Source organism: Hypanus sabinus, chromosome 2 (genome assembly GCF_030144855.1).
Source record: "Hypanus sabinus isolate sHypSab1 chromosome 2, sHypSab1.hap1, whole genome shotgun sequence".
Classification (NCBI taxonomy): Eukaryota; Metazoa; Chordata; class Chondrichthyes; order Myliobatiformes; family Dasyatidae; genus Hypanus; species Hypanus sabinus.
In genome coordinates, this window is record NC_082707.1 from 21,124,493 (window position 1) to 21,149,029 (window position 24,537).

Here is a 24,537-nt window from a genome sequence, read left to right on the forward strand (position 1 = left end):
AAACTAATTTGAATTTAAGAGCACAATGATCTTATTGAAACAAAGGCAACACGAGTGAATCTGCAGATGCTGGAAATAAATAAAAACACAAAATGCTGGCGGAACTCAGCAGGCCAGACAGCATCTATGGGAGGAGGTAGTGACGATGTTTCTGGCTGAAGCCCTTCATCAGGAGTGAAGTGATATGGGATGGTGGGGGGGGGGGGATAAGAAGTGGGGGGAGGGATGAAGTAGAGAGCTGGGAAGTGATAGGCTGAAAGGAAATGGGCTGGGGGGAAGGTGGAGAATTATGGGAAATAAAAGAGAAAGAAAGGTAGGGCTGGGGGGAGATTATAGTGAGGAGGGAAAAGAGAGAGAAATTTCTGATACCTCCCTCCCCTTTCTAGATCTTTCTGTTTCTGTCTCTGGAGACAGCCTATCCACCATGTCTACTACAAACCTAGACTCTCACAGGTACCTAGACTATTCCTCCTCTCACCCTGTCTCCTGCAAAAATGCTTTCACTTTCTCTCAATTCCTCCGCCTCCGCCGCATCTGCTCTCAGGATGAGGCCTTTCATTCTAGGACAAAGGAGATGTCTTCCTTTTTTAAAGAAAGGGACTTCCCTTCGTCCACTATCAACTCTGTCCTCCATCGCATCTCCCGTATTTCACGCACCTCTGCCCTCACCCCATTCCCCCCCCCCCCCGCCAGCCCACCAGGGATAGAGTCCCCCTGGTCCTCACCTATCACCCTACCAGCCTACAGATACAACGTATAATCCTCCGTAACTTCTGCCACCTCCTACGGGATCCCACCACCAGCCACATCTCCCCCTCCCCCCCCCACTCTCGGCTTTCCGCAGGGATCGCTCCCTGCGTGACTCCCTTGTCCATTCATCCCCCCACCATCCCTCCCCACCGACCTCCCTCCAGGCACTTATCCCTGCAAACGGAAGAAGTGCTACACCTGCCCCCACACTTCTTCCCTCACCACCATCCCAGGCCCCCGACAGTCCTTTCAGGTGAGGCACAACTGGGGTGATATACTGTATCCGGTGCTCCCGATGTGGCCATTTATACATTGGGGAGACCCGCCACAGACGGGGAGACTGTTTCTCCGAACAATGGCGCTCGGTCCTCCAGCAGTGGCAGGATCTCCCTCTGGCCACACACTCCAATTCCACAGACCACTCCCACTCCGACATGTCAGTCCATGGCCTTCTCTACCGTCAAGATGAGGCCACACGCAGGTCGATGGAGCAATACCTTATCTCCCGCCGAGGTAGCCTCCTACCTGCCGTCATGAACATCCAACTCACTGACCTCCGTTGATACCCCTACCCCCCTTACCCCATCCCTATCTATAATTTTAGTCTGGTTCTCTTTCTCTCTCTTTCCCCCCTCACTATAATCTGCCCCCCCAGCCCTACCTTTCTTTCTCTTTTATTTCCCATAATTCTCCACCTGCCCCCCAGCCCATTTCCCTCCAGCCTATCACTTCCCAGCTCTCTACTTCATCCCTCCCCCCACTTCTTATCCCCCATCGACCATCCCATGTTACTTCACTCCTGATGAGGGTTCCGACCCGAAACGTTGTCACTACCTCCTCCCGTAGATGCTGTCTGTGAGTTCTGCCAGCATTTTGTGTTTTTGTGATCTTATTGAAACAGTTGTGATTCTAATTGGGCTTGACAAGGTGGATGCTCTTGGACTAATACACGGCAGGGACAACGGTTCGGAAGTTAAGAAATTACTAATTGAAGATGGTCATAGAATATTTACAGTACATTACAGGTTCTTTGGCCCATAATGTTGTGCCGACAATGTAACCTAGAGAAGGAATTTCTTCAGTCAGAGAGTTTTACTAGGATTGACTGGTAGGTTGTAGGCAGTTGAAGCTAAAAAAAAATCAACTCTTATCTGAAGCAACAAACAATCTGCTGGAGGAACACCGTTTCTTATCTGTTCGTATTTAACGGTGGAGAAGTGCAGGATCGGGTCACGCTCGCGTTACTTTGCTATAGGCGCTATACCAATGTACATTACTGTTGACCGCGAGAGGAGGAGGCAGGAGTAATGGTTCACGTGACGTGGGGCTTCCCTCCGGGCTGACGTCACGGCGCCGTGTTGCAAGGTTCTAGAACGCGGTGTAGCAATTTTCTTGTGTCTAAATATTTGGTGGTGTTTGGAACTGGAGCCGGAGCCGGAGCGGCCGGGCCCGGGACTGGGAGGTCGCGGGAGGGACTCCCATGCCCTCGCCCGGCTTTCCTCCTGCTTGCCAGTCATGTCATCGGCCGGAGCGGGCAATGGAGGCAGCAAAGCCGGCAAGCACACGGCTCCTTCCCCGGCCCCGAGCGGCCTGTCGGCGGTCGCCGCTGCAGCTGCGGCCGCCGCTTCTCCTTCTGCCGCCGCTGCTACCGGCGCCGTGGGCGGCTGTGGAACGCCGGCGATCCTCGGCGCTGGGGTCTCCTCTCCCCCTCCGCCTCTGCACCCTCACCAGGCGGCGGTGGCCGCTGCAGCAGCCGCCGCTGCCGCCGCCGCTCAGGAGCTGACCTCGCTCTTCGAGTGCCCTGTCTGCTTCGACTACGTGCTGCCGCCTATTCTGCAATGTCAAGCCGGCCATCTGGTGTGCAACACCTGTCGGCAAAAACTGACTTGTTGCCCCACCTGCCGAGGCTCCCTCACCCCCAGCATAAGAAATCTGGCAATGGAGAAAGTGGCTTCGGCCGTACTCTTCCCATGTAAGGTAAGGAGCTTCTTTCCATATCGGCTGCGGTGACATTTCCCCTCTTTGTGTCTTCCTCTCCGGGGGGTGGAGGGGGGGGGGGAGGCTTTCAGAAAGCCCTGACCATTAAAGTACTTTTGAATTGAAAACAAAACAGTCTTCTACAGACATCGGCTATTGGTTATGTGATTTCAAATTTGATCTATTTACTCCATCAATATTAATAATATTCTAGGGCGTTTACACTTGCCCGAGGCCCCGGTCTGATTTTTTTGGGAAGCTCTCATCTCACGCTAGAGAGGCAGCCTGTTCTGCACAGTGAGGGATGGGAACTTGGAACCTTTTGATTGGAGGGGGAGGTGCCTGAACAGAGGTGTAAACGTGGTCTCTCGTTGTACCAATGACTGTGCTTCTTATGCCATCGATAAAATACCTGGAGTTAGTGACAAGGTGCTAAGTAGCAGGTGTAAAGTCTTGTATTCCTGTGAGCTGGAGGTGAGAGTAAACGCTTTTGCTCTTGGATGCTTTCGGCTCTGATTCGGCACGAGGTCTGTTAAGAAAAGCCTTTGCCGGGTTCCTTGGATACTCTAGGCATAGATCCTTGCTTAATCGTTTTGTCTTCCCTAAGGATGTTGAGTGTGTTATTCTGGAGAACATTGAAAGGCCTGGATAGGAGTGGATGTGGGGCGGATGTTTTCTAAAGTGGGGTGAGGGGGGGGGGGGGGGCCTTGGACCAGAGGGCATAGGCTCGGAATAAGAGGAAATTCCTTTAGAACAGAGATGAGAAGGAGGGGCCTGAATCTGCCTGGCGGCTGATAGGTTCTTGATTAGTTAGTGGCAAAGGTGGCGGGGAGAATGGGGTTGAGAAGAATAAAAAAATAACAGCCGCGATCAAATGGCAGAGCAGGCTCGATGGGCCAAATGGTCTAATTCTGCTCTGTTGTATGGTCTGTGGTGATGTGCAGCTGAAAGTCTTGGGCCAAGTTAATGGAGAGGGTGTGTTAATATCAGGATGGAGGGAGTGAGGGAAGTGTTAACCACCAGTCAGTAAGGTGAAGAGGAGGGAAGGTTTTTTTTTGTAATGTTTTCTTAAATGTCATTGTGGAAAGCCACCTGTAGTTCTGTTTGTCTGTAAACTATGCAGAGTGAGAAGTACGTCAGCAATGAGAGGCAAATGGAACTTTTGATCTTAGACTGGGGGTGTTCGTGTTTCAGGCCCACAGAGGTGCAGTGGGCAGAGCGTCATTACAATCGGGCTGTCATTTAGAAGTCTGCTTTTAAAGTGATATTCTGCAAACAAATATGGACCATCCGCTGGCAATATAATTTAGAATTGCAGAGGATTTCTTGCCGGAGTTTGTCATTTAGAATAGTGCTTTGCAAACTCTTGCCCCTTCTCCTTGCCTGCCCATCATTTCCCTATCCTTCCCTTTGTCCTGCAGTCCACTCTCCTCTCCTATCAGATTCCTGCTTCAGCTCTTACTACTTCCACCTATCACCCCTTCATCCACCCCTGCCCTCCCCTGGCCACCTCCCTTCCCCCTTGCCTGGATTCACCCATCACTTGCCAGCTGTTGGCACTTTCCTGGTGAAGGATCTCGGCCTGAGATGCCAACTGTTTATTTCTCTGCATTGACGTGGCCTGACACGCTGAGTTCCTCCAGTATTTTATTGTCTTTCAGAAATTCTGTCTGTCTTTTTGCTAGATTTGTCCTTTTGTGTTTTTTTTAAAAGATTTGGAACTCAAATGTAAATGGCAGCCCTCTACCAGGTGCTGGGTGGCAGGATGGAGATGTGTTCTCATCAGAGGAGGTGTGAGATGCTCCTTCCCTCCACTAGCCTGCAGGTCACCCTTGACAAAGGTGTAGCACCTACTTTGCCCCCAATCAGGGTCGCGTGAAGCCATGGTAGCAGGTGATGGAGGGTTGTATGCGCAGCTGGTGCACATCACAAGTGATGCCAGGCGGACAATCTCTGAAGAGTATTGATAATGGCTGGGCTCACGCATCTTGTAAAGACACTGTATTTGAACGCTGTTTGGGAGTTGCTAATAGCATGGCTTGGAATAATTGATTCACAGTTAAATGATCTCTGTGAAGGTGGTGGAAGATATTTTTTTTAAGAAAGGTGCTCCAGCACCATTCTCAAGAGAGATGGGTGCAGCGGTATTGCAGACCCCTGGTAGTAGTGGCAGAGGAGATATAATGGTGGCACTCCATGTGTTCTCTTGTGGCTCCAGGTGACCAAAGCAAATGTGGCATTTCCACAGTGACTTCTACAAGCTCAGAGCACTTCAGCACCAGCTCAGTACTTTTCGAAGTTACGTGTATGGTGTATAAACACAAGGGAATCTGCAAATGCTGGCAATTCAGAGCATCAAGAACAGGGGTTCCCAACCTATTTTATGCCATGGATCCCTTCTGTTAACTGAGGGCTCTGTGGACCCAAGGTGGGCTACGTGGGAGGGAACTGTTAGACTGATCTTAGAGTTGGATTAAAAGTCAGCACGATATCGAGAGCCGAAGTCTAATGCACACAAAAATGCTGGAGGAACTTGGACAGCATTAAAGGAGGGGGAAAATAGTGGGTGTTTTGGGCCAAGACCTTCATCAGGACTGCAAAGGAAGGGGGGAGAGGGGAAGAAGATGGCAGGTGTTAGGTGAAACCAGGTGAGGGGGAAGGTAGGTGTGTCTTCCTTCCCCCCCCCCCCCAAACCTTTTTCCATTCCCTATTCTGCATGGAGGTTGGTGACCAGTGGAGTGCCTCCGGGATCTGTTCCGGGACCCTTACTCTTTGTGATTTTTATAATGACCTGGATGAAGAAGTGGAGGGATGGGTTAGTAAGTTTGCTGATGACGCAAAGGTTGTGGGTGTTGTGGATAGTGTGGAGGGCTGTCAGAGGTTACAGCGGGTCATTGATAGGATTTAAAACTGGGCTGAGAAGTGGCAGATGGAGTTCAACCCAGAGAATTGTGAGGTGGTTCATTTTGGCAGGTCAAATATGATGGCAAAGTATGGTGTTAATGGTAAGACTCTAGGCAGTGTGGAGGATCAGAGGGATCTTGGGGTCCGAGTCCATAGGACACTCAAAGCAGCTGCACAGGTTGCCCCAGTGGTTAAGAAGGCGTACAGTGTATTGGCCTTCATCGATCGTGGAATTGAATTTAGGAGCTGAGAGGTAATGTTGCAGCTATATAGGACCCTGGTCAGATCCCACTTGGAGTATTGTGCTCAGTTCTGGTCGCCTCACTAAAGGAAGGATGTGGAAATCGTAGAAAGGGTGCAGAGGAGATTTACAAGGATGTTGCCTGGATTGGGGAGCATGCCTTATGAGAATAGGTTGAGTGAACTCGGCCTTTTCTCCTTGGAACAATGAGGATGAGAGGTGGCCTGATAGAGGTGTTTAAGATGATGAGAGGCATCGATCGTGTGGATAGTCACAGGCTTTTCCCCAGGGCTGAATTGCCTAGCACGAGAGGGCGTAGTTCTAAGGTGCTTGGAAGCAGGTAGAGAAGAGATGTCAGGAGTAAGTTTTTATGCAGAGAGTGGTGAGTGTGTGGAATGAGCTGCCAGCGACAGTGGTGGAGGTGGATACGATAGGGTCTTTTAAGAGACTCCTGGATAGGTAGGTACATGGAGCTTAGAAAAATAGAGGGCTATGGGTAACTCTAGGTAATTTCTAAGGTAAGGACATGTTCAGCACAGCTTTGAAGGCCAAAGGGCCTGTATTGTGCTGTAGGGTTTCCATGTTTCTATTCTGGTTCCCCTATCCCTTATCACCTCCCTGCTTCTTACTTCATGCCCCACTCAACTCGCCCCTCAGCTGGTCTCTCCTGTTAACTGCCAGCTTGTATTCTGTTCTTGCCACGCCCTCAGTTTCTGCTGGCTTAGTCTAGTTTCTACCCTCTTCCTTTCCAGTCCTGATGTTTATTCATAGTTGTGTACAAGAGAGCAATAAGTTGCCACTAGGCAGGATGTGAGACAGGGTGATACTCAGTTCCTCAATCTGAGAGGAGCAGTGCACGTTAGTAACGATGGCTTTTCTCAGCTTCATGTATAAGAACTGACCTTGGCAAGCAGGATTAAGGAAAGTCCTTTTCGTAATTGCACTTGCATGCTGGGCCCACTGAGGGTCCTCTAAAATGATAACACCGAGGAAGTTAAAGTTGCTGACCATTTCCACCTCTGATCCTACACTGAGGACTGGCTCATGGACCTCTGGTTTCCCCTGCCTTAAGTCAGTAATCAGCTCCTTGGTCTTGTTGACATTGTGTCATCACTCAGCTAGATTTTCAGTCTCCCTCCTATATGCTGATTTATCACCTCCTCTGATTTGGCCTATGACAGTGGTGTTGTCAACAAGCTTGAATATGGCATTGGAGCTGTTCTGAGCCACACGATCATAAGTGTCAAGCAGGGGGCGGAGAACTCAGCTTTGTGGTGCACCAGTGCTGATAGAGATTGGGGAGGAGATGTTGTTGCCAATCGGAACTGACTGGGGTCTGCAAGTGAGGAAATCGGGGATCCATTTGCACAAGGGAGTATTGAGGCCGAGGTCTTAAACTTAGTTTTGAGAGGAGGATACCGGGCTATAGTCAATACAGAGCACCCTGATATACATATATATATAGCTTGATCTTTGCTGTCCAGATATTCCAGGGGTGAGTGAAGAGCCAATAAGATAGTATGCTGATGCAGGTACACAGATAAGAGAAAGACAGCCCAGAGTTCAAATTTCCTGAAGTGCAGTTTGGGCATGGAACAGTAGTCCTCCATAGTTAGTGTGACCAAGGTGGGCAATGTTCCTGTGGTTGGAAAAACTTTACTGTGCTGTACAACTCTGTGGGTCTAGAGGATTGGCAAGGATATCAACAAATTTGCTTTACAAATTTTGCTCACTTGCTAAATGGCCAGTTGTCTGCAAAGTACAACTTGGCTCACTGTTGTGAATTTGAAAACGGTGTTGGAGATGGGAATATTTGCCCGAATATACAGAATACAGAGAGCAAAGGGGATGGGACTGATTGGCCAGCACCTAAAGAACAAATATGGACACTGAGGGGCCAAATAATCCTGTCTGTCCTGTATAATTCTGTAGTTGCGGAAAGCGGGGTTCATATAACCAACTGAGACACCCTATGGCAGGCATTCCCAACTTTTTTTTATGCCATGAGCTACTACCATTAACCGAGGGGTCGGTGGTTGGGACCTGCGGTGTGTTTTGTCTGTGAACCTTCTGAGCTGACACCACAATGTCCAGCCCAATTCTGAATCCACAGCAATGATCCAGGTGTGTCAGGCTCTATTAATTCAGTTGCATCATATCTAGTGTTGTGTCTTTCCTGATATGGTTTGTTTATTTCTGTTTACTAAATCTCACTACTTGTATGTTCACAACTGTTCTTGATTACTCGTTATCGTGTTATTAAGCAACAGCCTTTGACACCAGGTCGGAATTGTTGTTTTTGCATTTCATTTAGTGAAGTACTTGTTCAAAGTCATAGAAATTTCTATCAATATTTGAATCTGCCCTTCGCTGTGAAGTGCTGACTTTTTACACCAGCTCCTTGTGTACTGTAATGCGTGGGCAAAGAATAAAAGTGTCTTCAACTGCAGCTACGCTGGGACTCTCGCTCAAGGAAATGGGGACAATCTTGAGCGAGGGCCGAATGCCTAGTCGTCAAGGTCTGTGGTCATCACCTCTGGAAATTTGACCAAAAAGAGAGGATTGTTCAATTGAAATATAAAAGTTCATAGTAAAATGTTTTGCAGCCTCCTGACGTTGTGTGTGTTCACTGAGGCATTCAAAGTATCCAAGTATTCCTACGTTGCATGGAAAATGCTTTCACTTGAAAATGCACACTCTGTAACTTTTAAAACCTGCTTTGGCAAGCAGAGATAATCGTAGGATTTTGATGAGCTCAGTGAGTTTCATTTAAAGTGGTATCAAGTTTCAGATCCGTATCACACTGTGCTCATGTTGGGGTGTGGGGTGGAGGGGAAGCGACAGAGGAGGAAGTTTGAAAACTTGGCTGTGATGCCACAACCACCTCTTACTCAATGTAAGCAAGACCAAGGAGCTGATTATTGACTCGGAGGTGAAAACCAGAGGTCTATGAGCCAATGCTCATTGGGGGATCAGAGGTGAAGTGGGTGAGCAATTTTAAATTCCTCTGTTATCATTTTGGAGGATCTGTCCTGGCCTCGGCATGTAAATACAATTATGATGAAAGCATGGAAGTGTCTCTACTTCCTTAGAAGTTTGCAAAGATTTGGCATGACTTCTTGAACTTTGGCAAACTTCTACAATGTGCGGTGGAGACTACATTGACCAGTTGCATCACAGCCTGTTATGGAAATAGCAATGAACTTGAGTGAAAAATCATACAAAAAATACTGGTTGCAACTAATGTTCCCACTAATTTGTAATGATCAGTGTGCACAAAAACCTTGTGCGGTGCAATTTTTTTGCTCAGTGACAAGTGTGCACTGAAAAATTCTCTTCAATAAAAGCAGTATAAATAAGCCAGTTGTAAAATCTGCAGACAAATCATCGCAAACTCCACGTTGTCAACACCGTCCTCATCAGAAAACAAAAAAGGAAATGTGATTGTGTAAGATCGTGAAATATACTTAACATGCCAGTGAAATGGAGGGTGACAACCTTTTCTGCGCAGTTTATATTTGTTTGTGTGCTCGTAGCAAAAGATGTGTGCACGTGCACACCTTAGAGGGAACATTGGATGTAGCCCAGTGCATCACGGGTAAAGCCTTTCCCACCATTGAACACATCTACATGGAATGTTGTCGCAGGAAAGCAGCACCCATCATCAGTGACCACGACCACCCAGGATGTGTTCTCTTCTCACTGCTGCCATCAGGAAGAAGGTAGAGAAGCCTTGGGGTTCATACCACCAGGTTTAGGAACCGTTATTACCCCTCAACCATCAGGCTCTTGAACCGAAGGAGATAGCTTCACTTGCCCCAACACGAAGCTCTTCCCACAACCCATGGACTACCTTTCAAGAACTCTTCATCTCATGTTCTCTATTTATTGCTTATTTATTATTACTTTCTCTCTTGCATTTGCAGTATGTTGTCCTTTGCGCATTGGTTGTCTGTCTGCCCTGTAGGTGCGGTCATTCAGTGTGTTTCTTCTACTTAGTATGTTCGCATGAAAATATAAACTTATATAAAATTTACTTTGAGCTTTGATTTGTTCCATGGTGTATTCAGCTACACCCACAGAGACTTGCATTTATATAGAGCCTTTCTCAGTCTTCTAGTATAAATGTACTGTAATTGTAAAGCTATTCACAAACAAGAGAAAATCTGCAGATGGTGGTAATCCAAGCAACACACACAAAATGCTGGAGGAACTCAGCAGGCCAGGCAGCATCTGTGGAAAAGAGTGAACAGTCAATGTTTTGGGCCAAGACCCTTCTTTACGACTTCAACGTATTATCAATCATGATTCAAGCTTGTCTTTTGCGTGTATGTTGAAAGGTGTGAAGTGCGTGTTGACTGGATAGTCAGATGTTTTTCCAGGGTCCAAGTGGCTAATATGAGGGGATATAAATTTTAAGTTGATTGGAGAAAAGTATAGAGGGGATATCAGAGGTAAATTTTTTTAATCAGAGTGGTTGGTGTGAGGAATGTGCTATCAGTAGTGGTGATAAAGGCAGATACATTAGGGACATTTAAGAAAATCTTAGGCAAATGGATGATGGAAAAATGGAGGGGTTAGATTGTCATGAAGCAAGTTAAAATGTTGGCAAGGCTAACAGGTTCAGGGAATCTTGATTTTTTTTTTCTGTCAGTGTTTCCCTTCCATGTATTTGTCCCATATTCTTCTGGAAATTCCTATGGAATCTGCCTTGGCTAGCACATTCCATAATGTAATGTGCAAAATATTTTTACCTTGTGTTAGTTCTTCACTATCAACCTTAGATTCTGAGTGCAATTTTAATTGAAATTACTCTTAACCTTTGAAAATGAAATTGATTCTGCGTGTCTGTCCATGTGGAACAGCCTGTTGACTTTTGCCTCCATTTGCAGTAAATCCTGATTGAGTGTGTTTCTGGACCCCATTCCGGTGGTAACTTTTTGTACAGAAATGGGAACTGGAGGATATGGGTCACTTGGAGTACTGCAGCAGAAAAACAGGCCCTTCGGCCCATCTGGTCCATAGCGATCCAAACTTCTGTCTAGTCCCATCTACCTGCAACCAGACCATATCCCTCTCATCCATGTACCTATCCAGCACCAACTGAACCCACATCTACTTCCGCTTCCAATTGATTAATTTTTATTTGGGAATGCTCCATCGTAACAAGACCTTCCAGACTAATGAGCTCAATTATACCCATGTGAACGATTAACCTAATAGGTTTGTCTTTGGGCTGTGAGGAAACCGGAGAAACCCCATGAGGAGAACACAAACTCCAAAGAAACAGCGGCAGAAATTGAACCGGGGTCACTGTTGCTGTAATAATGTTTCAAAGTACATTTATAATCAAAGAATGCATAACTTGTACAACCTTGAGGTTTGGCTGCCTACAGGCAGCTACAAAGCAAGAAACCCAAAAACACAATTTTTAAAAAGACCAACACCTCATACTGTTTAGATATGTGCAATAATGAGCAAGTGTAGCTAATAATGTGCCCCGAGTCTGTGTCATCTACAAACCTTGTAAGTACAGAGTTAGAGGCTTAATAATTGCATGCTCTTCTTGACTGTCTTCCTTTAAAACTGGTGGCGTAGCTCCTTTTAAAGCTCACCTTCCACCTCTGATAACAATTGGGATATTGTGTTGCTTGTTGTACCACAACATTGGTTCGTCAGGAGCACTACAGTGCAGAAACAGGCCTTTCGTATAACTTGACTGTGCCAGCCAGGTTTCCTGCCTGGTTCCCTCCACCAGTACCAGAGCATAGTCACAGAAACATAGAAAACCGAAAGCACAAACAGGCCCTTCAGCCCACAAGGTTGTGCCGAACATCTGTTTACTTTAGAAATAACCTTGGGTTACCTGTAGCCCTCTATTTTTCCAGTCGTCCTTACCCCTTCAATACAGTTCAAAATGTTCAAGTTCATTACCAAAGTACGTATAGCATCTAACTTTGAAAACCATGTCCCTGCCAAAACTTCTATACAATATTGCTATGTCGCCTGTATCAATCACTTCTGCTGGCAGCTGGTTCTACATTCTCATCACACTCTGAAGTTCCCACTCAGACTCTTCATTAATATTACACCTTTCACCCTAAACCTATGACCTCTAGATCTAGTCTCACTCATCCTGGGGAGGGGGGAGAAAGCCTGCTTGCATTCACCTTATCTGTTGAAACCCATCGTAACCTTGTATACCTCCATATGATCTCTCCTAATTCTCCAGGGAATAAAGTCCTAACCTGTTCAACATTTTCCTACACCCTCCAGTCCCAGCAACATCCTTGTGAATTTTCTATGACTCTTTCAGTATTTCCTGTAGGTAATTGACCTCAACGGCACACAGTGGTCTAAATATAGTCACACCAAAGTCTGATAGAACTTCATCACAACATCCCAACTCCTGTACTTGTTACTGTGATATATGAAGGCCAATGTGCCAGTAGCTCTCTTTGTGACATTGTCTAACTGTGATATCACTTTCAAGGAATTAGTATACCCAGGTCCCACACCTCAATGCCCTACCGTTCACTGTGAATACTGTGCCAATAATAAACCAATGCCAGTTTCAAATGTATTGTAACCAATGTCCCTGTTTATACATTCATTGACCACCTTATTACATACACCTGTACACCTTGTTAATACAAATATTTAATCAGCCAGACATGTGGCAACATCTCGATTCACAAAAGTATGCAGATGTGGTCAGGAGGTTCAGTTGTTGTTCAGACCCAACATCAGAATGGGGGAAAAAATGTGAGCTGTGACTTTGACTATGGAATGATTGTTGGTGCCAGATTGGGTGGTTTGAGTATTTCGGAAACTGTCGATCTCCTGGGATTTTGGTGCACAACAATCGCTGAAGTTTTATAGAGAATGGTGCGAGATACAAAAAACGCATCCAGTGAGCAGCAGTTCTGTGAGCGAATACAACTCTCATGAAAGGTCAGGGGAGGTTGGTTAGACTGATTCAAGCTGACAAGAAGGCAACGGTAACTCAAATAACCATGAGTTCCAACAGTGGAGTGCAGAAGAGCATCTCTAAAAGCACAACACATCGAACCTTGAAATGTATGAGCTACAGCAGCAGAAGATCACGAACGTACACTATGACCACTTTATTAGGTACAGGAGGTAGCCACTGAGTGCATATTCTTAATGTATCTATTAAACCTCTCAGACCATCAAGCGTCCTTGTATGTGGCGAACTGCAAATGTCAGGTCTATACTCACTGCCCATTGTCTGCTGGGGTAGTGGTTTTAAACCCTGGTAGTTTTTAACTCCCTACCACAGCCTCAAGTAATCATGATCCAGGGTGCCCAGTGGCTCAATTTGGGCTATTGGACCTGAGGTAATTGCATCTCACATGATGCTTGTTCTGCATGGAATTTCCTTCCTTATACGTAAAACAGTACAGGCCCTTCAGCCCACAATGTTGTGCTGATCCTTTAATCTGTTCCAAGATGAATCTAGCACTTCCCTCCTGTAGAGCCCTCATTTTTTCTTTCTATCTGCTTATCTACAAGTCTCTTAAATACCCCTAATGTATCTGCCTCTACCACCAACCCTGACAGCACGTACCACTCACTCAGCACTGTTTAAACAAAAAACTTGCCTCTTAATCCTTTCCCCACCCCCACCCCCACCATAAACTTTCATTCAATCATTATAAAGTAATGCTGTCTCATATTAACCATTTCCATCCTGGGGAAACTAAGGTGCTGGCTCTTAGACATTGGTCTACAATGGTGATGCTAACTGTTCAAGTCGTTATCTTGTGGGGTAATGTTGCTGCTCTATAAAACTCAGGTTGGATCACACTTGAAATACTGTGTTCAGTTTGTGTCGCCTCAGTGTAGGAAAGATGTAGAAGTTTTAGAGGGAGTGCAGAGGAGATTTATCAGGATGCTGCCTGGATTGCAGAGCATGTCTTATGAGGATAGGTTAAGCAAGCTAGGGCTTTTCTCTTTGGAGTGAAGGAGGATGAGAGGTGACTTGACAGATGACAGTGCTGAAACCGGAGAGGGTTCAGAGGAGGTTCACGAGAATAATTCTGGGAATGAAAGGGACATCAAATGAGGAGCATTTGATGACTGGGCTGCTACTCACTGGAACTCAGAAGAATGAGGCGGGACCTCATGGAAACCTATCGAATGTTGAGAGGCCTCAAAAGAGTGGATGTGGAGAGAATGTTTTCTACGGTGGGGGAGTCTAAGACCAGAGTGCACAGCCTTGGGATAGAAGAACATCCAGTTAGAATGGATATGAAGAGGAATTTCTTTAGCCAGAGAGTGGTAAATCTGGAATTCTTTGTCACAGGCAGCTGTGGAGGCCAAGTTATATGTGTTTAAGGCAGAGGTTGATAGGTTCATGATTAGTCAGGTCATGGAGGGATACCAGGGGAAGGCAGGAGATTGGGGGTGAGAGGGAAAATTAGTTCAGCTGTGATGAAAGAGCAGAGCAAACTCGAGGGGCCAAATGGCCTGATCCTGCTCCTTTCTCTTATGATCTTGTGTTTTTACAGACTTGAGGACCCGAGTTATGGGGAAAAGGCAGACTAGGTTAGGACCTTACTGACTGGAATGAGGGGGAGATGTGCACAATTATGATGTGTAGAGATTGGATGAACGCATGCAGTCTTTTTCCCTCCGGTTGTTATGTTACAGATCACTCTGGCCCACCTCTACACTGCCTTGGACTTTCACTGTCTGCTTCTGTTTCTGCACTAAAATCTTTTGCAATCTTTATTTTCATTATTTCATGTAATTTATTTATAATTCATATCATGTTCTTGCCTGTGATGCTGCTGCAAGAAAGCTTTAGTGCAGCGCTCAACGTCGTAGGCTGAAGGGTCTGTCCTGTGCTGTACTGTTCTGTGTTCTTCTTTGACAATCAGCTTGATTTGAATGTTACTGCAAAGCCATTCCATTCCCATGTCTATCGGTCTGGAGGCAGGAGGTGCGCACCGTCCAAGATCATCACAGTGAGCAATGAATGACAACAGGGTCTCGGACAATATGAGGAGCTCAAACCCCGAAACCCGCCAAAAAAAAGTCTTTAGTTGTTGCTCACTACTTAATTTTTACTTGAATGTTTACTAAAACAAAAATCTGAAAACACTTAACATGTTGCACTGTTTCGATGTATGTGTGGTGATGAATCTGCAAATAAAATCTAAGTGACCTTATTAAAGTACAGCAACACGAGTGAATCTGCAGATGCCGGAAATTAATAAAAACACAAAATGCTGGCATAACTCAGCAGGCCAGACAGCATCTATGGGGAGGTGCTGTCCTGATGAAGGGTTTCGGCCCGAAACGTCGTCACTACCTCCTCCCATAGATGCTGTCTGGCCTGCTGAGTTCTGCCAGCATTTTGTGTTTTTATTTACTAAAGTACAGCCTTTGTTTTTGCATCACCAAGACCCCGACAATCCCTCTCCAATTACTAGGATTTCAAATTCTGTTCTGGGTTTACTGCGGTGATGGATTCCTGGCCACCGTTCTCCCCTCAACACTGAGAACAGGCTGGATTCACCATGCTTCCCAGCCACAGTGAACAGATGAATTTACTTTGAACTTTGAGCTCCGGGCTTCGATTTGGCCTGCTGCGTTTGTCAGCGTAAATTCTGGTAATTCCATTTTGAAATGGAGTGATTAGGCAAGCATGCAGTAAAAGCAGAGTGATTTTTGTTTTGGTGGGTAACTGATATTTTTTGGTATAACTTAAAATGTGTATCTGAGAGATTTTACACTATTTAGGATAATTTGCAAAACTGTCCCAGAGGCAGCAAGGGAAGTTGATGGTGTTTAAGAGGAGTTTGTGCGTGCACGTGAACTGGCGGTGAATGGAGGGATACAGAGCATGTACAGGCAGATGGAATTGGTTTTGATTGGCATCCTGGTTGGCCAAAGGACCAGTTCATCAGCTGCACTCCTCGGGTACCTCATTTGCTCCTACCTGCCTAAACCCGCTATGCACCACCTTTTTTTTTTCTTAACCAGGGCCTCAATACCTCTCAAGCAAAGGTTCCCTAAACCTGTTATCCAGGCCTTTTATTCTGACAGAAACATACAAACTCTGTGACTCTCAACATTTCACTTTTGAAAGCCCCTCACTTATCAAGTGCATCTTTGCCAGAAAACAACCTGACCCACTCTCACTTGCCAGAATACCATCAAAGCTGGACTTTCTGCAATTTAGAATCTTAACTCTAGGACCAGACCTATCCTTTTCCATAATTACCCTGAAAGTAATGGCATTATGATCACAAGATGTTCCCCGACACAAATTTGTCACCTGCCCTGCCTTGTTCCCTGATAGCAGATCAAATATTGCGCGCACTCTCTTTGGGACTTCTATGTAATGATTACGGAAACTTTCCTGAACACATTTGACAAATTCTTTCCCATCCAGTCCTCTATCAAAACTCACTCTGTCACATCTAAAACAACTGAACCTTGGAACACTGAGCAGCCAGTCCTGCCCATCCTGCAACCAAATCTCACTAATGGCTACAATATCATAATTCCATGTCAAGATCCATGCCCCAAGCTCATCTGCCTTTTCTACAATACTTCTTCCATTGAAACATACACAGTTCAGAACGTTAGTCCCACCGTGCTCTAACTTTTGATCCCTAACTGTATGTAGGCTTAACATCTTTATCCACAACCTCTCCACTATCTGTTTTGGCGCTCTTGTTCCCATCCCCCTGAAACTCAAGTTCAAACCCCACCTTGCAGCATTAAACAAACCTTCCCACCAGGATATTAGCCTCCCTCTGGTTCAGGTGCAAACCATCCCTTCACTACAGGTCCCACATTCTCTGGAAGAGAGCCCAATGATCCAGAAATCTGAAGCCCTCCCTACTGCACCATCTCATTGGCCATGTTTTAAACTGTATGATCTTCCTATTTCTGGGTTCACTAACACATGGCAGTCCTGAGATCACAACCTTGGAGGTCCTGTCCTTCAACTTAGCACCTTCCTGAACCTCGTCACCCCTCCTACCTATGTCAGTGGTACCCAAGTGGATCACAATCTCTGGCTGCTCACCCTCCCGTTCAATCTGTGGACAGTCTGAGCTGTCCCTGACCCTGGCACCCATGAGGCATCGTACCATCCAGTAACCTCTTTCTCATTCACAGAATCTCAGTTCTGTTCCCCTAACTAACGAATCACCTATCGCTACAGCTTGTCTCTTCTCCCCCCACGGTACCCTTCGCTTCTGAGCCATAGAGCCAGACTCATTGCCAGAGACCTGACCGCTGTGGCTGTCCTCTGCTAGGTAATTCCCTGCTCCTCCCCAGCAGTATCCAGAGCGGTATACCAGTTGTTGCGGGAACGGCCGGAGCGGTACTCTGCAGTGCCTGCCAATCCCCTTTCTCCCTCCTGATAATCACCCAGTCACCTGCGTCCTTCCTCCTTTTGTGTCCTCAGCCTTCCAAACGATCTGAAGATCATACAGCTCCAGTTCCAACTCCTTAACACAGAGGCTGCAGCTGGACGTACTTCTAGTTGGTGTGGGCATCAGGGACACTGGAGGTCTCCCTGCCTTCCCACATCCCGCAAGAGCATAGATCCAGTACCCTGTCTGGCAACCCAACTGCTCTGCATTTTCAATAAGAAAGGAATACGGAATATGTAATGGAAAAAAGAATTAACAACAGCCTAAGCCTCTCTTCAGGAAAGCCTTGATGAGCCAAACCTCAACTTTCCACTCCAACACTGCCCCACTCACACATTGGCTGCTGCACTTAAACGTAACTGGCTTTTATTGGTCCTGCCAAGTGCCTGATGTACAAACCAATGTCTCCTCAGAAACTGTGGTGTGCGGATTGTGCCAACTGCCCCCACTCACTTCTTTTAAACCCTCTCCCCCCTCCCCCCTCCCCCCTCTCCCCCCTCCCCCCCTCTCCCCCCTCTCCCCCTCCCCCCTCTCCCCCTCCCCCCTCTCCCCCTCCCCCCTCTCCCCCTCCCCCCCTCTCCCCCTCCCCCCTCTCCCCTCCCCCCTCTCCCCCTCCCCCCTCTCCCCCTCCCCCCCTCTCCCCCTCTCCCCCTCCCCCCTCTCCCCTCCCCCCCTCCCCCCCTCTCCCCCTCTCCCCCTCCCCCCTCCCCCTCCCCCCCCTCTCCCCCTCCCCCCCTCTCCCCCTCCCCCCCTCTCCCCCTCCCCCCCTCTCCCCCTCCCCCCCTCTCCCCCTCCCCCCCTCTCCCCCTCCCCCCCTCTCCCCCTCCCCCCCTCTCCCCCTCCCCCCCTCTTCCCCTCACCCCAATCCGATGTCTCCTCGGGGACTATGGCACACAAAATGTTTGTGTTTAAGTGTTTGATTATGTTTTAGTAATGAGCTATATTTAGTTCATTCTAACTCCTGCAGCGTTTGACGAGCAGGAACTTGGTGTTGTGATGTTATGAAGAAGAAAATCTAAAACTATTTTCAGGTGGCAGATTCAGGAAAGGCCATCTTGAATAGAACGAAACTGGGTAGACTTTTGATAGCTCTGGTCCTGTACTCACTGAAGTTCAGAAGAAATGGTGGGGGGGGGGGGGATGCAGATCCCATTGAAGCTTATTGAATATATAGAGTGGATGTGGAGAGGATGCTCCCTCAAGTAGGGGAGCACATGACCAGAGAGCACAGCCTCAGAATTTAGATGAGGAGGAACTTCTTTAGCTAGAGTGTAGTAAATCTGTGGAATTCATTGCCTCAGACAGCTGTGGAGGCCAAGTTATTGACTGTATTTAAAGCAGGAGTTAATAGGTTCTTGATTAGTCAGGGTGTCAAAGGTATGGGGAGAAGGCAGGAGGATGGGGTTGAGAGGGATAGTAATTCTGCTCCTATGTCTTGTGGTCTAAACTGTGGAGGCCAACCAGAGGTTTGGTACATTCTTGATTTGTAAAGGCGTCAAATGTTATAGGGAGAAGGTAGAGAATGAGGTTCAGAGGGAAAATAATTGCCCACAATGGAATGGAAGACCAGACTTGATGGGCTGAATGGTCTAATTCTGCTCCTGTGGTCTAAGCTGGGCATCTGTGTAATGGTGTTGTACGGACGAGTTGTTATTTAGCATGTAGCAAAAAAACTGTGTGTGTGTGTCTGAGATGCACTGCTCACTAGTGAACGGAGTGACGACATGAGACAGTATGAAAATAGCACTGAGCCTGGGATGCAACAGCAAAAAGAAACATGACAAAATACGTACAAAGAGCTCCAAATAAAAATGAAGAGAAATAGACACTGATTATCAAGGCCAGTGTCATAACCTGTGTATCATTGAACACTGGATGTGCTACGTTGGCGCTGGAATATGTAGCAATACTTGTGAGGTGCCCCCAGCACCTCCGTGTTTGTGTTGTTAATGCAAACAACTCACTTCACTGTGTGTTTTGACGTACTTCCTTTTGCCCATTACGCTAGGCAGCAATGAAGGGCCTCCCTCTCTGGCTGTGTTCAGGACTTGCTACCTCGTGTCTGTATCTTTCTCTTGGTTTACTGCCCTCAGTCTCCACCGTCCTGGGTGGAGACTGAGGAATACCGTTGCACTGGGATGTAGAATTCTCCGTTGCTGTTTACCTAACAATTTTGTTTGACCAGTCAGGGTTGTTAGCCCTGAGCTGAACCCCCGAACCTGGAGCACCGGTGGACCACTCTTTGTTTGCCCATTACACCATATTTGCGTTCAGGGCAGCAACGAAGGTCCTCCATCTCCAGTGGTTTTCATCATTGTAGCAGTAGCTTCCTCTCGGTTTACTGTCAGTCACACAGGTCCCATGTGGAGACTCAGGAATACCATTGCTCTTTCTGTAACAGGTTTGCTTGACTAGTCAGAGTTGTTGGTCTTGAGATGAACTCCCGAACCTGGACGTCTCTTAGTCTGGCCTACGCCCTTTGACCTGTTTGGTGTGGTGTGCCTACCAAGCTCCAAAGCATAAAGCCCTGACTTTAGCCAACAGAGCATTCCAGGTCTCTGAGGGACACACTCCTCCAAACCACATCAAGGTTGTGGACTCACTTTCAAGGACTCTTCATCTCATGTTCTGGATTTTTGAAGCCAATGATTTGACAGTTCGCTGTAGTTTCCATACATTGTAAGTGATGCTTCGGACAGGATTGCTGATGTGAGGATGAGCTCTGTGAAGGCAGTGCAGAATAAGCCTTTTTGTTAAAGGAGGAGATATGGTTCTTCCATTTGAGGTCCTGCTAAATAACGATCCCAGGAACTTGAATATTGAAACGGTGTTATCTGTAGATTTGTTGATGATGAGTGGCTCCCAGCATCTGGCCTGGCAAGCAAGAATTCTAGGTTTCAGTGAGATTGTCTAATCACCAGAGAAGACAAACCATATCTACTCCATCTCTCCTCCTTTCTAGCTCCTGGTTGCCACTTATTTCAAGCCTGCGACCCTTGGACATCAAAATCTAGAAAATGATCTCTTCTGATAGAGTAGATTCAGGTCCTCAGAGAATTTTGTGTTTCAATCTGGTTCTCTTTGCGAATGCAGGCCAAGTCTGCCTTCACAGATGCTGTCTGAAAGGTTTAGCTCCTCCAACGACTTTTTTTTCCCCCTGCAGTTTGCTTAATCCTCTTCTTGTTCTAAGATGAAGCCACCCTCAGGGTGGAGAAGTAACACCTTATATTCTGTCTGGGTACCTCTAACCTGATGGTTTGAATATTGATTTCTTCTGCCAGTGAATAAAATTCCCCCCCCCCACGCCATTCCCACCTTCTTCTGTTCACCACTTTGATCTTTTACTACTTCTCACCCACCTATTACTTCCCCCAGTCTCCTCCAAGAGGAGGCCACGGATCAGGGAAAGGGATTCGGAATTCAAATGTTGGCCACCGGGAAGTCCCACTTGTGGCAGATGGAGCGGAGCTGCTCGATGAAGCGGTCCCCCAATTTATGACGGATCTCCCCAGTATAGAGGAGGCTGCATCGGACACAACAGACGACCCCAGCAGGTCGCGGCTGGAGTGTTGCCTCGCCTGGAAGGACTGTTTGTGTCCCTAAAAATGGAGAGGAGGGAGGAGATGTATGGGCAGGTGTAGGACTTGGGCTGCTGAAAACAGTGAGGTAATGTTCAGGAGTTGGTTCATTGTCCATTCATAAATGTGATGGCATGGTGAAGAAGATGCTCCTAAAGCACTGAGTATCAGATATGGTCTCTTTGAATCCTTTTCCAGTTAAGATTAACACAGCAAGGTTTGTTTGAACAACAAAACTTTTCAGATTCTCACTATTTAAACACTTCATTTCTATTTCTTCAACCTTTGTATCTATTGTCCTCAAAGCTGCCACATTCAGTATCCAAACATGCAATATATCGGACCTGTGGGATACGTTGATCAACCCTCTTCTCGTTACTTGTTTACTGTGCGTGTTCATTCACCTTAGATTTCTCTTGTTCTACCTGCCCTATCTGTCTTTTCCCTTTCATCTTGCAGAAGCTTTTTCCCACAAGCCCTGTTGGATCACTTTTCCTCAAGGGATTTGTATTCGTCATTAATTATGTTAATTAAAGTACCTCAAAATCAAAGTAACTTTATTGTCAAAGTACATATACGTCACCAAATTCAACACTGAGATTCATTTTCTTGCAGGCATTTACAGGAAAATAATACATGCAATAGAACTTAGGCCACACTTGGAGTACTGTGTCCAGTTCTGGTTGCCTCACTATAGGAAGGATGTGGAAGCATTGGAAAGGGTACAGAGGAGATTTACCAGGATACTGCCTGGTTTAGAGAGTGTGCATTATGATCAGAGATTAAGGGAGTTAGGGCTTTACTCTTTGGAGAGGAGGAGGATGAGAGGAGACATGATAGAGGTGTACAAGATATTAAGAGGAATAGACAGAGTGGACAGCCAGCGCCTCTTCCCCAGGGCACCACTGCTCAGTACAAGAGGACATGGCTTTAAGGTGAGGGGAGGGAAGTTCAAGGGGGATATTAGAGGAAGGTTTTTCACTTGGTTGGTGCGTGGAACGCATTGCCTGAGTCAGTGGTGGAGGAAGATACGCTGATGAAGTTCAAGAGACTACTAGACAGGTATATGGAGGAATTTAAGGTGGGGGGTTATATGGGAGGCAGGGTTTGAGGGTTGGCACAACATTGTGGGCCAAATGGCCTGTAATGTGCTGTACTATTCTATGTTCTAAGAACTACAAAGATTGACAAGCAACCAATGTGCAAAGGAAGAGAAATCGTGCAAGTAAGACCATTTTTTAAAAAAAAACTGGTGCAGAATTAGGCCATTTGGCCCATCGAGTCTGCTCTACCATTCCATCATGGCTGATTATTATTCTTCTCAACCCCATTCTCCTGTCCTCCTGGAACCTTTTATACCCTTACTTATCAAGTATTATCAACCTCCGCTTTCAATGTACCCAATGACTTGGCCTCCACAGCCTTCTGTGGCAATGAATTCCACAGATTCACCAACCACTGGCTTAAAAAAATTCCTCCACACCACTGTTCTAAAGGGACGTCCCTGTATTATGAGGCTAGTCCTAGACTCGTCCACTATTCAAAACATCTACCCCACATCCACTTATCTAGGCCTTTCTGTATTCAATAGGTTTCAATGAGATTCCCCCTCAATCTTCTAAACTCCAGCGGGTACAGGCCCAGAGCCATCAAACACACTTCATACGATAATCTTTTAGTTCCCCGAATCATTCTCGTGAATGCCCTGTCCTCTGCAATGCCAGCAAATCCTTTCTTGGATAAGGGGCCCAAACTGCTTCAAGTGCATTCTGACCAATGCCTTATAAAGCCTCACCATTACAAGCTTGCTTTTGTATTCCAGTCCTCTCAAAATGAATGCTAACATTGAATTTGCCTTCCTCACCACTGACTCAATCTGTAAATTAACCTTTAGGGAATCCTGCACAAGGACTCCCAAGTCCCTTTGCACCTCTGACTTTTGAATTTTCTTTCTATTTACAAATGGTCTATGCCTTTATTCCTTCTACCAAAGTGCCTGACCATACAATTCTCAACACTATATTCTATCTGCTGCTTCTTTCCCCATTCTCCTGATCTGTCTCGGTCCTTCTGCAGGCTCCCTGCTTCCTCAACACTACCTGCCCCTCCACCTTTCATAATTAAAAAGAAAAGTAAATAATTGATCTTGAGAACATCAGTTGCAGAGCCTAATCGTTCCTGAACATGGCGGTGTGGGGCCTAAGGCTCCTGCAACTCCTGCTCGAAGGTGGCAAAGAGAAGAGAGAATGGCCTGGATGCTGGGTCTTTGATGATGGATGCTTCTTTCTTGTCTCAGCATTCCTTGTAGATTAACTCTATTCTGCATTCTTTATTTCTGTGTATTTATGCATGACGTAATCTGTCTGGATAGCATAAAGACTGAAGTTCTTCCACTGTCTTTGTACATTGACTATAATAAGACCAATTGTTATGTGCAGTGTTGTATGATGTGGGTGATTATGGTCTTCCCATGATTGTTCTTGGCAAATTTGCCTACAGAAGTGGTCTGCTATTGCCTGCTTCTGGGCAGTGTCTTTACAAGACGGGTGTCCTCAATACTCTTCAGAGATTGTCTGCCTGGCATCAGTGGTCGCATAACCAGGACTTGTGATCTGCAGGGGCTGCTCATATGACCATCCACCACCTGCTCCCATGGCTTTGTGTGACCCTGATCCGGGGGGGGGGGGGTACCTGCAGGAAGGAGCACCTTTGGTAGAGAAATATCTCTACCTTGTTACCTAAAATAATAAAAGCAGTTCCCATTAAATATCAAATTTCAGTTCTCACTTTCAATTAAGTGAAAATTTTATCATCGTGCACTTTAACTAAATTAGAAGTTTTTAAAAAACTTGTTTTTCCCCTCTGAATCATAATTAATGCTGAGCAGTCAACCTTTTCACTTCCTCTTGGACTTACACAAGTGACATTTTTAGCACCTGACCCAGACTGTTAAGTATGTCCTTTGTGGTTACCAAGCGACAGGTACTTTCCCATGATCTGCCTTCTTTAGCTACTTCAGCATTTTGTTCGGCCTTTGTAATAACATGTTCCCAGTATTCCTGACGTGACCAGATCACCTTGCACCTTGCAAGGCTGACGTAACGAATAGCGCAGTCACTTTACAGCGCCAGCAATCCCTGCTCAGGGTTCGGTTCCCGCCGCTGTGTGTGAGGAGTTTCTGCACTCTCCCTGTGGCCGTGTGGGGAGGACAATGTATGAGTTAGGCTGAGAATGCTGTGGACACGCTCTGCTGGCAACTGAAGCGTGGCGACTCTTGTGGGCACATCTTCGGACTGTGGCTGTGTAGTGTGTGATCAGAGCTTCTCCCACAGCAATCATCTTTGAGCCATAATCATGCTCTAGTCATTTACTAATGACTGATTGGAGAGCACATGTGCTAATCCGATACAAAGACTGGTAACGAAAGAAAGAAGTGAAATGTACAAGTACAAAGATGGTGTCCTTAAACGAATGGGCAAAACTGTGGCAGAATGGGGCAGTCAGTGGCCCAGCTTCAATTCCCACTGCCGTCTGTAGGACGGCATGACCACGACCACATGGGTTTCCTCTGGGTGCTCTGGTTTCCTCCCACACTCCGTGGATGTACTGGTTAGTAAGTTAATTTGTCACATGGGCATAATTGGGCCTGAAGGCCCTGTTACCAGAC

General features: G+C 46.5%; 1 protein-coding gene across 1 annotated transcript in view; it reads left to right on the forward strand.

Moving 5' to 3' along the window:
- The first annotated feature begins 2,083 nt into the window (after positions 1–2,083).
- LOC132406878 (E3 ubiquitin-protein ligase SIAH1-like) overlaps positions 2,084–24,537 on the forward strand; it is a 32,473-nt gene continuing 10,019 nt past the window's right edge. Inside the window, exon 1 of the mRNA XM_059992973.1 lies at positions 2,084–2,727. Coding sequence (XP_059848956.1) covers positions 2,266–2,727 — 462 coding nt within the window. The 5' untranslated portion in view covers positions 2,084–2,265. The remainder of the gene's footprint in view (positions 2,728–24,537) is intronic.